Source organism: Sceloporus occidentalis, unplaced genomic scaffold (assembly GCF_023333645.1).
Source record: "Sceloporus occidentalis isolate IW3139 unplaced genomic scaffold, rSceOcc1.0.p SCAF_3, whole genome shotgun sequence".
In the NCBI taxonomy this organism is placed as follows: domain Eukaryota; kingdom Metazoa; phylum Chordata; class Lepidosauria; order Squamata; family Phrynosomatidae; genus Sceloporus; species Sceloporus occidentalis.
This window is the reverse complement of record NW_028316983.1, coordinates 71,459,012-71,473,714: the sequence shown is the minus strand read 5'-3', so window position 1 is coordinate 71,473,714 and position 14,703 is coordinate 71,459,012. Positions and strand designations below refer to the sequence as shown.

The following is a 14,703-nucleotide window of genomic DNA, read 5'->3' as shown; positions in this document are numbered from 1 at the left end:
TAACTGGGGTGTTTGCTTTGTAGTTTTTCAGTGCTTATTTTTTTAACTTAGTATTTTAAAAGATTTTATATTTTTGACTTGTTTATATCAATGCAGTATTTTAATTGCATTGTAAAATTGTACTGCTTTATTGTTGTTTTTAAGCATCTTGTGTGAGCTTGCCTTGGGTTCAATTTGGGAACAAGGTGGCATATAAATAAAATTAAAATAAATAAAATCTCAGTACATTTTAGTTTTTGGGTACTGCTTGAAGCCTACACCAACCAATATGAAATCTATATACTAACATAAAATCTAACTTTCCCCACAAATTTCTGGAGCTGAAAATCTTATTCCATTTGTTGGACAGAAAAGAAACAAGTGAACGAGGCTCAAGTTGTTTTTTAAATTTTTATTTCAGCAGATGGTCAGGAAAGGGAGGAGAAAAGGGGGAGGTCTGGTGCAGGATGATGGCATTTCATCTACCAAACCTTTTTGTTTCTTACCTTTGAAAGGTGTTCTCCCATATGTTATTTGAGGTCTTGTCTTCCCAACCTATATCTTTAGACACTATACCATAGATTACAAAACGATTGCAAGTGGTAAAGTGGGCAAAAGTGTACTCGATTTGTTAATACGGTTTGTAAATTAAGTCATTTAAGAGAGATACCTGCAATAGGTGCCTTGGCTGCATCAGTGTTCATGGATGCTTGTTCAACGAAACTATCTTTGATGTTTTTGGCGCTTTTAAATGAAATCCAAGGCTTTTCTGAACAAAATGGTGTGTGTTGAATTATATGCCAATGGGTTTGTTTGTTTGTTTGTTTGTTTGTTTTAATGAAACCCTGCAAACTGTTGCTGATATGATTGAAGGTAAGAGTGCAACTGAGGAACAGTTCCGTTTCAATCTAAAAACTGCCCATGGGAAAGGTTGCATCTAAGTGACCTGAAAAGTGAGCTGCCAAGTTTTAAATAATGTTGGCATCTGTAGGTTTTCTATATAGGAAGGTTGTGAGGTGATTCCCCCACCCTTTTTTTTTTTTTTTTACTTTTAAATCCAGAAAGTGGATTTCCAATTCAATTACACCCTCATGTTCTATCATATCACCAAGAGTGTAAAATCTCAACAGGATTCCTGCCAGCCTACTTCAGAAGGCCATTCTAAAGTTGTAGCACCATAACAAAGAAAAGAAAAGACCATAGTCTGTTAGATGCACAGTGCTTTTCCTGATTGACTATACAGATATCTTCTTTGGAAGAGCTCTGTGTGGGCAAGATAGGAAGTAAGGCATTCCTTTAGATATTTAGACCCCAAAATATTTACATTTTTAAAGTTGGAACATAGAAGCAAACGGGGAACCAAGTGTAATTCTTTTAAGATCTGTCATCATCTATGGACAGAGGATATGTCTCCATCCAGAGGAAGGCAAAGTGTGGCTTTACCAGCCCTAAAGGTATAGAAGCAAATAGGGAGCCAGGTGTAATTGGGACAAATCTATACCAACGCTTTCATCCACCCAGATTTCAGTTGTTGTTGTGAAAACCTCTGGTTCTGATAGTTCTGGCATTGGTTGCTAAACTCTTTGGTGGTGACTCAGAGTGAAGGACAGATAATGCATCCCTGTTCTGCCTTTGCTGATGGAGCACTCAGCCATGGTCTTTCCAGGGTCAGCATGCATCTTAGAGACCTTTGTGTGCATACATACACATAGCTGTGAGGTATCTAGAGCATCTCTAGATTGTTGTACAGATATGGGTATGTGTGCATCACCCTCTTGTGTATTAATTTCTTACTGGAAAATGAAATTGAATATGTTCTCTTTTTTTCTCTGCCCAACAGATGACTGCAAGAACATTGCCAACATCATGAAGACTTTGGCCCACAGAGGGTTCATCTTTAAGCAGACCTCCAAGCCCTTTTGATCTCCAGGGCCGGCCGGACAGGGCTGCATGCGGCCGGCTCCTGCTACATGGGCGTGATGGGCTGGAGCTTTCAAACGACAGAAAGAGGACAGAGGAACGAGTAACCCCATGATTCCGTCAGTTTTGCTGTTCTGCCAGTAGAGGCTGTATATATGGAACTGGAATCTCTGTGTAGGCCTGACGTGACTCCCTCTCTGGGGCCGGCCGGCTGCCTGCCCAGCCTGGCCCAGCCTGCAGCCCACTAGGGTGCTTGCTCCACATGGTTAGAGACGTAGATTGTTTTCCCTTTTGTTGGCTTCTGATTTCCATTGGCGTCTTTCTCTCTTTTTCTCTCTCAATCTTTCTGCTCACATTTGCGCCTGTAGCAAGACCGTGGCGCCATGTTTGGGCTCTTGCCCTTATTATTTTGGGTACAATATCTCAACAGCTGCAGTCAAGCCCCCTTTTCCCAGTGTGAATCTGTTTCTGTGTCTCCTGCGTGTCAGCTAAATATTGACTGAGCAGCATTCAGACAGCCCGCCCCCTTTCTTCAGCCTCTCTCCCTTTGCCCCATCTGTTTTAAATAAACACTATCCCTCTGATTCCTCCTGTATGTGACTAAGAAAGCTTAGCTCTTTCTGTTCAAGGTAAAGTGCCTGTATTCCCCGCCCACCAAAAGCCACCTGTCTCCTTGGGCCTTCGTTCAGCAGGGGCTATCATAGGCTGGAGCATCCTGGTTGATGCTCAAGACCATGTCCAGCACCTCCTGCACTGTGGTCCCCTGCTCATGCCTCCTCAAGAGCATGGGAGACCTTACTGTGCACCCATCTGTGTTTGTGCAAGGCTCCCCTGCCCCCATGTAGCATGCAGTCCATTGCGGGCAGTGGACATGCCCATTACTGCTAGCCCAGCGGTGGCAGGGGGTGTCCCCAGTCTCAATACACTTCCAGGACCTGTAAATTGACTGATAGCTCTGCTTGTTCCCCGTTACTAAAACTGACCATGGCTGCAACCAGTTTGTTACTTGAGAGATGTGGCCCATTCTTCCCATCTGATTCCCAGTGTTCTGGAACAGTGTAGGAGGAAGGAGAATAAAGAATGGCTCTCCCTCATTTTGCTGGTTTTCAGAAACCTTCTGCCCTACTTTTAGCCTTTGCTGAATGGATACCCAGGTGGATTGGTGCCAGCTGCCACCTACTTGGAGCCACACCAAGAAGGCTCTGCCCATGCAGCAGTCAGGCTGTGAGCTGATACAGGCACTGGGCCTTCCCAGTAAATAATGCATGGTGTGTGGATGTTCCAGCTGAACCCATCCTGACCTCCTCATCGGCTCGTTACTCCCATCCTTGCTGTAAATGTGCCACATGAATAAAGTTTGGGGGAAAGGAATTTGACTCATTGTGTGCTGAAAGGGAGAGGGCGTGACGGTGCCAGGAATCTCCTACAAGGTGCATGGGTGCCCTCTTTTTCTATTTCATTAGATGACCACAAAAATGAGCATTCTGCACTGGCTTGTCCTCTATTTTCAAATTTCTGGGATCTTCAGCTCACCTCTTTTCTGGCCAATGGTCACTTTTAAAATGTCTGTGAGAAACTCATTCATGCATTTCTAACTGTAGCTTAAAAACAGTGAGACAACTGAAAATCAGTGCACACTTTCTTACTCTTTCCTTAAGGAAGGCTTTCAGAAAAGGAAATACTAGTCCGCACACTCTTACTGCTGCTGTCTTGTCTTTACTCCCATCCTCACTTTGGACAGGACCTTATACTCTTCAGAAAAGGCAAAAGCTGTAAAACAATGGAAGTGGACAGGGGTAGAGTGGATAAAACCATGCTGATAAGTCAGTACTAAATATGCTCTGGTTAAAATTGAAGGGCATGAGATTGCCAAATATTTATACCCTTTCTCCCAAACTTATTCACACATGAAATATATAGTATGTGCCGTCCACAGGAGCATAGGTGAGCACTTTGGAAATGTGAACCTTCACTATAACAGGTATAACCCCAGTGATCAGAAGTGGAGGTTAGACAGGATAACGTATGTATACAAATACGTTCTCATTAGCATTTATAGGTAGAGAGACACATCCCCCTTTTACATTCACTATGAACATGTATCATGTATTGTGGAGCTAAGCCTAGAGTTAGGTGTTAAAAAAATTATCCATTTTACAGTAGTCAAACTTGAAGGCCAACTAATAATTGCCAAATGTTTGTTTAGTGCTACTTGACCCACGATAGCTTATGCACCAATGTGAACCACCTCATAGGATTTAGAGAACAATGATACATGGGAGACAGAAGGCAGTAGAAGCTCCTTGGAGAACATCTTGAGTTGATTGCTTAGCAGCCTAAGTAAATCCAAAAGTCAATCACTGCTGGCATCATTGTTGCACTCTGTTCTTCTTTGTTTCATTGGAGCAGTACAAAACATTTGGTCCACCCCACTTTGGACCCGCTCCACTCTGGTACATCTCTGGCAATACGGTTCTTTCCTTCTACACTCTAATTCAGGCAGGAGGGAAGGCAGGTAGGAACACCTACAAGATAAGAAGCATGTCTGCTCAAGCCAGGCAGCAGAATCAGCAAAGTTTGTGTTCATCACCCCACCCATTCTCACTTGTGGATTTTGCCCTCCTAGACACTAGCGAATATAACTGAGTCTCTCCCATCTTAGGTTAGGGACTTGAGATCAAAGGTCACAGGGATTTTAATGGCTCCCTCTGTGTAATCACCTGATCAGTTTTATTGATTCAGTGTCGATGGAGTCCTCTAATTAGTTTTCTATGAAAACTAAGAACTTGGCCTTTGACCTTTCTTTCTGCCAGCAAGAATGTAAATCAAAGGGCGTTGTCATGCACTATCGATTTGAAGTTGCACTTGAAAGGGGAAGTGGAGGGTAGAGCGTGAGTTAGGCCTGACAGCTGCAGACCAGGAGTGTCATAGGCCCCTTCTGAAAGGTATCTGATGGAAGATGACTATTTGAGAAAAGGAGGGGGAAAGGGGACTTTCTGGTAATTTGTGGCAAGTCTAATCCTAGTGCTAAAAGGCCAGCAAACTGGAATCATTTTGAGGTCAAAATCTTCAGATCTATCACATATATTTGTCTCATGATGCCAAGGCTGGGCTGCTCACACACCTAGGAACTACCGCCATTCTGGAGAATACCACACACTGCCAAATGCCTGCAAACACAAACACAACCGGACTCTTTCCGCTGAAAGCAAAGGTTTGATCCAGGAGCATGTTCTCTGCACTGAAAACACAATTATGCCAAAAACCTGGAAATCTGTGTTCTGTAAATATGAAAATATTGATATATTCGCTCATTTCACATCGTTTATTCTTTTAGTAAAATTCAAAAACGCCAGGAAAGGGATCTTGCAGCACCTTTGAGATGGCAGCATGAGCTTTCATAGACTTGAGCCTATTTCTTCAGATGCATCTTTCTTTCAGTTAATCTCAAAGGTGCTACAAGATCCCTTTGAATTCTGTTAATAACAGTGAGGGATAAGTAGTTAAGCAAAGCAGTAAAAATTCACAGCTTCATCACCCTCTGACATTGGGGATCTCACCATAGTTTAATCATACACTTTCATATTGCCCTCTGTAGCCAGAATGGCTTGAAAATTATTTCAAGTTGCTAAATTCAATACCAAATACAGTGATTTTTTTAATGTGTATTTTTGCCACTGACTGCATAGTTCTAGTTATACTGACTTGGATGTCCGACCCTACACAGATAATTCAGTCTTTATAAGCTAAAGCAGTGTATAGTTCATGAAAAGCCAATCTGTATTCAGCTAAGTGCTTCATTTGACACTAAGCAATACAACTATCCTCCCATAGGAGATCTCTACATAGAACAAATGATACTGTCCTGCCTATGGCATGTGATAGGCAAACACAAATGAGTTGCAATCCTAGAACACAGGGAGGCCTATTTCCAAGTAAACATACAGGCTTGAATTCTATTCTTAGTCCCAGCTTAGTTCAGTAGACCCACTGAATTGATGGGAACTGTGAATCAATATTTATGTAAAGGCCAGTGGGTGTATTCTAGTTTGGACTACAAGGGGATTTAGCACAGATAGCATCGCGAACTGAAGAACTACTTTGAAGATCAACACAAAAACCATTACGCTATGGAAAAGTACATATACCCACAAGCACAGCAGTATAGAATACTTTGGCTAGTGACAGAACTGAGAAAATGCCTCAACTGAGAAGTGACACTTTTTAAAAAATACAGTGCCAACTACAATATGTATATCAACTGGAACATTTTCCTCTTCAGAGCAGCAGTATAATTTGTATTGAATGCACACAGATCAATAAACCAAGATTCCTTCAGCTTTATGGATATCTCATAGGACATTCTATAATGCCAGAAACAAGTAAGTTCAACTAGTGACTAAATTTTCTTTGGTGTAACGCAAGTACATGGAAAATCTTGGGAGTTACAAAGAGCAGGAGCTGTATATGTTTTTTAATATATGTATATTTGTTCATGTCACTCTTATCTCTTTCTGGTACTCTGATTATATCTTAACTGTGGCCTGAATCTTCTTGGCAGTCTCAACTAGAGTAGACCCACTGAATTTACTGAATGGTAAGTCAAACTATGTAAATCCCTTTGATTCAATGGCCTTAAGATAGATCCAACAAGATTTGGGCCATTGAATCCAAGTCTTCTCCACTGTTATTAGATAAGCATCAATACTACAGTAACTTAATTATTCATGTGCAGCATCATACCAGGAAACTGAACAAGTTTTACGCCTTCTACTTACATTCTTCAGATATACAAAAGACAATTACTACCCTGATGGTCTGACTGACTGAACATCCAGCTTCTGCACATTCCCAGTTCAAGGAGCAACTGGAACAAAGAAGCATCTGCCAGCATCATACTGATGTTGATCTTCTTCACACACACCCCAGATTCAATTCAGATTACAGAACAAGAGGTAACAGATTCTATATTTACAAATTTACAAAAAAAAAAAAAAAAAAAATCAGGCATAGAAAAGACAATACAATAACAATATCATCAACAAATAAGAATTTGTTATGCAAGCTTATCCAGTCCTTTTTACCTCAGGCAGAAGAGGACAATAGCATTAAAAGAATCCTCCAGATCATTGCCACAGTACTGGGTAATTGATGCCCTCTTGAACCTACAGTCAGTGTCCTGATTCTGCAACATCTAGGAGCTGGGATCTCTGGTTGCTCATGGCTTCTTCACTTTTTTGACAGATGAGGAACTTGAAGCAGATTCCCTGCGTTTTCTCTGTTGCCAAAAGCAAAAACAAAAGTGAAATTTTGAGAAAAAAAGGAACAGAAGAAATATTGTTTGGTGGTAGTGGGGACTTGAAGTTTCCCCATATCTCTGGAGAAGGAAGGGGAGGAGGGTCTGAGTTAATTCTTGGAAATAGTCCTTCACCTCTCACCACTTTTGGACTAAAAGTCCTTCCTTGCTGAGGAGAAAGTGGGAAGAAGCCAGCTGAGCCCTCCACCGCCCCCAGCAAAGAAGGATTGAGAGTTCTTCATTATTATTATTATTATTATTATTATTATTATTATTAACCTTTATTTATAAAGCGCTGTAAATTTACACAGCGCTGTACATACAATCTTTTAGTTAGACGGTTCCCTGCCCTCAGGCTTACAATTTAAGAAGACACGACACAAAAGGAGAAGGGAGTGGTGGTGGGGAACGGGATCAGGTCCAGCAGTTCTCCACCTCCGAGGCCTGGACCAAGGCAGATGGATGCCTTCTTTTGCTGCAATACCAACACAGGTGAGAGGCTTCTCAGTCACTGTCCAGCCAGCTGCTCAGCTGCTGCTTCCAAAGTGACCAGGTGCAAATGGAGCAGCGCCCAAGCAGCCTCTTGGCCACACCAGCCTTTGCAGCAACTGAGCAGCTGGCAGAGCAGTGATTGAGAAGCCTTTCACCTACACCGCCCTTTGCCACAAGGCCAGCACAGGTGAGGTGTTCCGTTGCTGCTCCCTTTACACCTAGTCACTCTGGGAGTAGCAATTGAGCAGCCGGGTAGCTGGCCTTTCTTTTTGCTGTAAGGCTGGCATGGTCAAGAGGGGGTAGTGGGCTGCTGCCACACATGAAAAGCTAAGTAGGCAAAGGAAGCAGTGGCAAGCTGGGAATGGCTGAGGGAGATGCCACTGGCCAGCTGGCTGTTGCACAAACAGTAGAGTTGATATAAAAAAAAAAAGCATTGGGGGGCACTAGAGTTGTTATCCAAGAGGAAAGGGTGTGGTAACCTGAAAACATTTGGGAACCATTGATCTAGACTTTCAAACTGATCTGATACAACTAAGAGTAGAAGAGAGGAGAAAACTTCTGATAGCCAAATCACATGGCTGACTACAAAGTGAACTTCTCCAGAGCATGTATTTTTGCAACTGACCTATTAAGAAGGCAATGGAGACGACCTATGCTATGGGCATGTCACACCAAGAAGGGGGCTGCAAAAGATGGCTCCTCAGTAAGAAGGTACTTCCAAAGATACATAGAACTCATCCCCACTTTCTTGGAAAGAACCTAAAAGCTATCTACATCTGTGATAAAAAAAATAATATAGACAATGTTGCCTCACAGGAAGCCAACAGGCCAACTAGAAGAGATAAGCCTGAGAGCAGGGAACCGTCTGACTAAAAAACTGTATGTACAGCGCTGTATAAATTTACAGCACTTTATAAATAAAGGTTAATAATAAATAATAATATGAGGAAAATGAAAACAGATTGAAATCCCCAGAAATGATCAGAGATCACAGAAGAACCTAAGACCTACTAAGGAGTGAAAGACATTATTTAAAACAAGTGGGCAAAGTATGCCTCTTCAGATGTTGGGACTGCAATTCCCAGCAGACTATAGCCAATGACAAGGAATGCTGGCAATTGCAGTCTAACAACCTTTGGAGGGCTGCCCTTTGCCACCTCAATCTTAAAGAACCTCTTGGGCTCACAGCGAGCACAAAGGAATTCAAATGATCCCTCCTGGGATACAGGTGCTCTTCTACTATCTTCCTTTGTACATATTTATTAAACATTTGAGGTATAAATGTTTGAGCACCTATATATTAGTAATGAAGCCCTCACACGTCTCGGGGATGTGCCTATCCTGTGTGTTTGAGAATGCTTGTCTAGAATAGTTGGGACACTGATAAATTCAGCAAAGCAGCCTTTGCTTAGCAGGGAATCTGCACTACTTCGTTAGGCACTTTCTGACAAACAAAGTCTAGTATCAGGAGAAAAATGAGAATCAAAAGGTACATTTTAAACAGCCAGCCCAACCTGGAAACAAAGGAGTGGGGGCTCAAGAGCTTCCTAGCGAGGCTGCTGAATTAATGGGGATGAGTGCACATGTTTGATAATCTTTATATGGCAAAAGAGCCATCTTTCAAATATGTCACAAATTCATATCAATCACATTCCCTAGCTTGGCTTTGCCCATCGCTGTGGGCAAAAGCAGTAAGTGTCTGATTAGAAAAAATGTTCTATATTATAATTTACAAGAGCCTGGGAACCTAGTTCTCTGTTAATGGAAAGGAATTATTTTAAAATGAGAATTTTTACTACACACATACACACACACACACACTTTCTCCCCCTCTCATATCCTGGGCACAGATACACATTTATATGTACGCACGAGCAAGCCAAGCTTTCTAACTCCATCTGGAAGGAAGGATGTTTGATGTTAACAATGTAACTTCTCACTTTCAAGCAGGCTCAGAAAACAAGGAGCCAGCAGGAGTTCAGATAAAGGCAGCTTAAAAGTCAAATGATTCTGACTCTGAACCTGAGACTTCTTAGAGGCAAGGTCCTTTCCTTTCCCCATTAATGGGCTGACTTGTGAGCCCAGGAACAAAGTGCGCTGATGTGAGGAATTCTGAGGAGAGTCAACTCATTATGGATGGGCGAGTGGAGTCTGAGTCGCGCAAATCAAAGGCTCTAATCTGGAGTAACTGGCTGCACTTCTGCTTGGAACTAATTTGTTCCAAGTTAAACTCACCTTTCACCCCCCAAAGGCCCAGAGTAGCGTCTCTCCTGGGTCAGCAGAGCATGTTCTGGGGTGGGGGGAGAAGGTTACCTTCACTGTGGGTCGCCAGCAATGGACACAATTTATGAGGATCCTAGAGTGGATTAACAAAACCAGGGTGCACTGGGCTGAGTTGGAGAAAGGCTGCAAGTCAGAAGGCCATAAACTAATCCCATAAAGGTGATTTTTTTGTTAGAAGGAAGTGGGTGTTCAATGCTACATTTTTCCTGGCTGTGGTGAGAGAGCAATGTGGCACTGAAGGACAGATGGTGTTATTAAATGCATGTTTGAAAGGTAACTACCATTCTTGCAGTATTACACACAACGCCTGGTGCCCACTTGCCCTTTCTACCTCAGAAATTGCTTCCATTAACTGAATAGTTTTCAGGCATCAACTTTCAAAGTTTCAATACTGGATGTTAGGTCCACATCACTGTTTCACAAAATGGCTACTTCAAATATGCTTGGAACACCCCCCCCCCCTTTTTTTTTTCTTTTTTTTTGAACTACAATTCCCCAAATCCCACAGCTATCTGGAGAATTCAGAAAGCTGTAATCCAAAAAATCAGCTTCAGTGTACATTATTTAGGTAGACACAGCATGTGGTGTGTGGATTTGTTGCTATGCAAGGATAGTGGACAGGAAATGTTAGATTTCCAATTCTGTACTGGGAAGGAAATACTGTCAGGCAAGCAAGCTAACACATCTGGAAAAAAATCAAATCCACAGGGAACATTAAAAAAAAAAGTCACAATTATGTCCTCACACATACGAGATAAATGCTAGGGATCTACAGTACATACTTCCCACCTGTCCCTGGGCATTTGGAGATGTGCAGCATACTTCAAGCCTGTGTGGAAATGCAAGCAATGGCTGTCGATGCTGAGTGATACTGCATGCAAAAGTTCTGTGCTCTTGCAATTTATCCATAAGATAGTGATAAAGTACATTATTATTATTACTATTTTTTCTTATATCCCTCCTTTCTCCCAATATAGGGACTCAAGGCAATAGCACTGGCTGCCTTTATGTGTTTGTTACATTTTTATTTCAATTTTCTGCCAAGAATCTCAGAATTACATTTTAGCTTAGCAACTACAATGTGTAGTGTTTAAGTCTGAGAAATGTGGCTAACAGCCAAATGTGAATTTGAACCCAGGTTTCTTGCATTCCAGCCCAATATTCTAGGATCCAGAAGAACTGGCTACCATGCTTGAGAGTGACAGAAATGGCCTCTCAGTGGGATGTTGTTTGAGCCAATGTCTTCTTGTTCACTCAGACATTCAAGTAGTGGGAAGAATACCCTGGGTGCCTTGATCATGGAGCTGATACAGTTTTCATCCCATAACAGCAAAACCAACTCCCTGAAAAGGCAGAGAGGGACATACTCCACACCATAGGAAGCTTATGTTCTCTCTTTTACTGGATGAAAAGACAAGGTGGATTCAACTCTATGACCAAGTAAGATACCTGGCCATCTATTCTGCTTCATCTGCACTTTCGTAGCAAACTTTATGGGAAAAGTCAGTGACCGCACCTGCTCTTGACTCTCACACAGTGCTCAAGAGGTACAAAGACCCAGAGAGATGCAAGAGACTGTCAAGGTAGTAAAATGGATATTTAATGCTATACTACCCAAACTGGTGAAAGGACAGCAACTGACACACTCACCCAAGTATAAAACAAAACAATGCTTATTATGCTAATTGGCAGTACTATTGCTCTTCTCCACAGCACCCCCTTATGGCCCTCCCCTCCATTTTGACAGCACCGGTGAACCTCCCTAAGTTGCTCCCCTCCTGCTGGGTGGAATTTCTTTCCCCTCCAAAGACAGCATAAAGTGGTCACAGTGTGAATGCGCTTGACCTTTTGTCTTGGGCTAATCTAATTGTGTCGTCTTTGTGTAACCAGCCGGTAAAGGTCAGAGCTGTATTTAACAGGGGGGCCTTTAGGTACCAAATTTGCCTTGCAGTGAATTAACTTGATTATATTTCTTTCAAATATGTCAGAGCCCAGATCACGTTAACCCTCTTGGTGCTGCCTTTATTATCTTTGTTCCTATCCCAAGCTTGAAGTTGGCCCAGATCAGCAATGAGAATGCATGAGAGTATGACATTTTGGAAATGGATGTATCAGTGCAGAATGAACATGGGGGAAATGCTTCTGAACTGGCTTTAAAAAAGGTTGATGATGATTAGGCTTGTTGAAATCTAAGACAAGAGTGAGATTTCATCTTTCCCCAGAGAGGCTGTACACTGGGGCTCAACAACATGATCTAACCCACCCCATAGGAAGCAACTGAGCAAGTTTTTAAAAATCATGACATGTTGCTGTACCAATGTATTGGACAGCTGTTATGCAATGAGCCAAAAGACTCTGTTGGCCAGTTGACCAATAATCTGATCACAGCCACATTGAATACACTGGATTAGTCTCACAACTCCATTGGAATGAAGTTTGTATCTTAAAAACATTTCACTTTACAATGTAATGAAAAGGTAAAAGATGAGGAGCAAATCCCAGTCCTTAAACAGTGAAGAGAGTTGGTAAGAATGGAGAATGTACATGTTCACTTTTAAAGGAAAAGGACAGATAAGAGATGCGAAGTAGAATGTCCTGCAAAAGTTTCCTCTTCAGTCCATCCCTATGTCTCTATCTATGTTAATCTAAACCTGAACCTACCTGAATGGATTTTTATCCATCTTCTTTGTCTTATGCCATGGACCCATCACTCTGTATTAAAAAGCAACCGCTTGTTGGGAGTATAAGCGCACACTGGGAACACTATGGCTACCTAAAGTATCATGAGTTGCAGGGATATCACAACTAGGAGATCTAGATATCCAATGTAATTTCATGTGCATCCCCTAAGGGAGAAGTACTCATCTGGTCAAACTGAATACTGTAAACACTGGCAGAGATGTGGGAAATGCCTCACTAACATGTATGGAGATCTCCAACTCCAATTCCTACTCACCGAATTGGGTGTGAGGGGGGCCCCCACCACATCAATGATCTGTTCCTTGCCATCACCCTTGCCCTCTTCAGTGCACAAGCTTGACTGTCCATCAGCATGTACGCCACCATCTGTGCTAGGTCCACTGCTACCCGCCTTGGCCAGTGCCTCATAGCGGTGGCGCAACATCTGCAGCTCATATTCACAGTTCGCAAAGGCTTGCTTGAGCTCATAGAGTAGCACTAGATCACTGCGTAACTCATTAAACATCTGCACAATCTCCTCTGTTGGCATTGGGTTCAAGTCTGAAGAAGATAAGAAAGAGGGAAAGGTAAGCAAAACAGATCCACAGCTTGTTCTAGGCATTGTTTTCTAGGAATCCTTTTTCATTGCAAGCTGAATGCAGTAGTAGAACTAAAGAGTTGATTATGTTAATTCTTCTGCCCCAGATATAAGAAGTATGAAGAATTAACCTGCACTGGATTCCCTGCCACACCCTCGCAGCCATTTCAAGATATGTAGGTGAGGAGTCTAGATGTTGAACCATTTTCAAGGAAAAGTATTCATTACACAACCCCACATTCATTTCACAGCCTTACTTGCTGGCTATACTCAAGAATCCTTGCTCTCATTGGGTCAGCCAGAGGATTGTAGCTGAGCTAGGCAGGGTGGTGGTGGTTGGATTTAACCCTCTTTGCCAACAAGGAACCACTATTATTTTGAAGGGATTAACATGCCAGATATATCCCCCAACTGGCTGTGTAGGATCCATCCAAAAGAGTAACAACAAGGATGTCAAACAGCTAGTCAGTCTCCCAGACAATAGCCACTAACCCACTTCAAAGTACTTCTCCCTGCACGAAGAGATTTGCCTCCTTAATGCTAGGCTCTTGCTCTTCAGGGTTTAAAAAAAACACCAAACAAGACAGAAAGAGACAAAGACTCAGTTCAAATACTTTTCTACTGGGAAGTATTAAACAAAAATCCTAAGTATCATCTTCTGGTTCCCCCTGCCATATCTCTATATCTATATTAATAAAACACATTATTTTTCAAACCCATTCACATACTGTTATTCAGAGAACTAGGTATATTACTAGGGGAAAAAATAGCCCCTCTAGACTACAAAGGCTTTGCTCCATGGGTCTCTCTCTCTCTCTCTACCTGCCCTCTTTACTCACCTACTCCAAGTTCCATCAGCATCTGCTCCAAGGCTTTAATCTTCTTCTGTCCCACGGAGCTCGGCAGTTTCATCTGGAATACAAAGGTAACAGCCACACAGCTCTGAGCTAGCCCTCACTCACAGCCGCCTAGTTCAAACGGCAAAGGAGCTTTGCTTTTTATAGTGCATGGGGAAAAAAGCACGGCAAAGAAAGAAATAGAGAAAAAGGAAATCAAGTGCTGGGAGAGGGAGGCAGAGAGAAGGCCTGAAAGTTTGTAGACTAGGGCCAAGGGCAGGGACTGAAAAGCCTGGTTGCAAGGACTTTACAGTTCTCCTGGTGCCAAGATGCGGAGATGCACAGCTTTACAGCTTCCATGTGCAACTGAATTAACAACAAAAGTTCTGCTCTGCTTCGAACTCTCTCCCGCAGTGCCTTGCCCATCAAAGAGCTCAATTACACAGCAGCTAATGTGCGTTGCTGCCCTACTTTACTTGCTCTTGCCAGCCTGATTAGACTCGTGCACTAACAGACTTCCTTCTCCCTTTACCTGCCGAGCCCAGAGCTGTGGGATTCATTTACAGAGCCAGTTTTCTAACAAAAGATGCAAAGAGACACAAAGAGCACACACACTTACT

At 42.4% G+C, this 14,703-nt stretch overlaps 2 protein-coding genes across 5 annotated transcripts in view; one reads left to right on the top strand and one right to left on the bottom strand.

Moving 5' to 3' along the window:
- ERI3 (ERI1 exoribonuclease family member 3) overlaps positions 1-3,270 on the top strand; it is a 322,133-nt gene extending 318,863 nt beyond the window's left edge. For all 3 annotated transcript variants that reach the window (XM_089514989.1, XM_089514990.1, XM_089514988.1), the window contains one exon: positions 1,820-3,270. In XM_089514989.1, the coding sequence (XP_089371115.1) occupies positions 1,820-1,902 (83 nt within the window). In that variant the 3' untranslated portion in view covers positions 1,903-3,270. The remainder of the gene's footprint in view (positions 1-1,819) is intronic.
- The window catches only part of DMAP1 (DNA methyltransferase 1 associated protein 1), a 49,970-nt gene continuing 38,521 nt past the window's right edge, over positions 3,255-14,703 (bottom strand). The window contains exons 10-13 of one of the 2 annotated variants that reach the window (XR_016280444.1): positions 14,087-14,159; positions 12,927-13,210; positions 6,984-7,177; positions 3,255-4,424 (exon numbers count right to left, since the gene is read on the bottom strand). Coding sequence is in view for 1 of the 2 variants with exons in the window: in XM_089514987.1 (XP_089371113.1) it covers positions 7,118-7,177; positions 12,927-13,210; positions 14,087-14,159 (417 nt within the window). In the remaining variant the exon portion in view is untranslated. Of the gene's footprint in view, positions 4,425-5,205; positions 7,178-12,926; positions 13,211-14,086; positions 14,160-14,703 lie in introns of those variants that run through there. The other variant, XM_089514987.1, reaches the window with a different exon arrangement.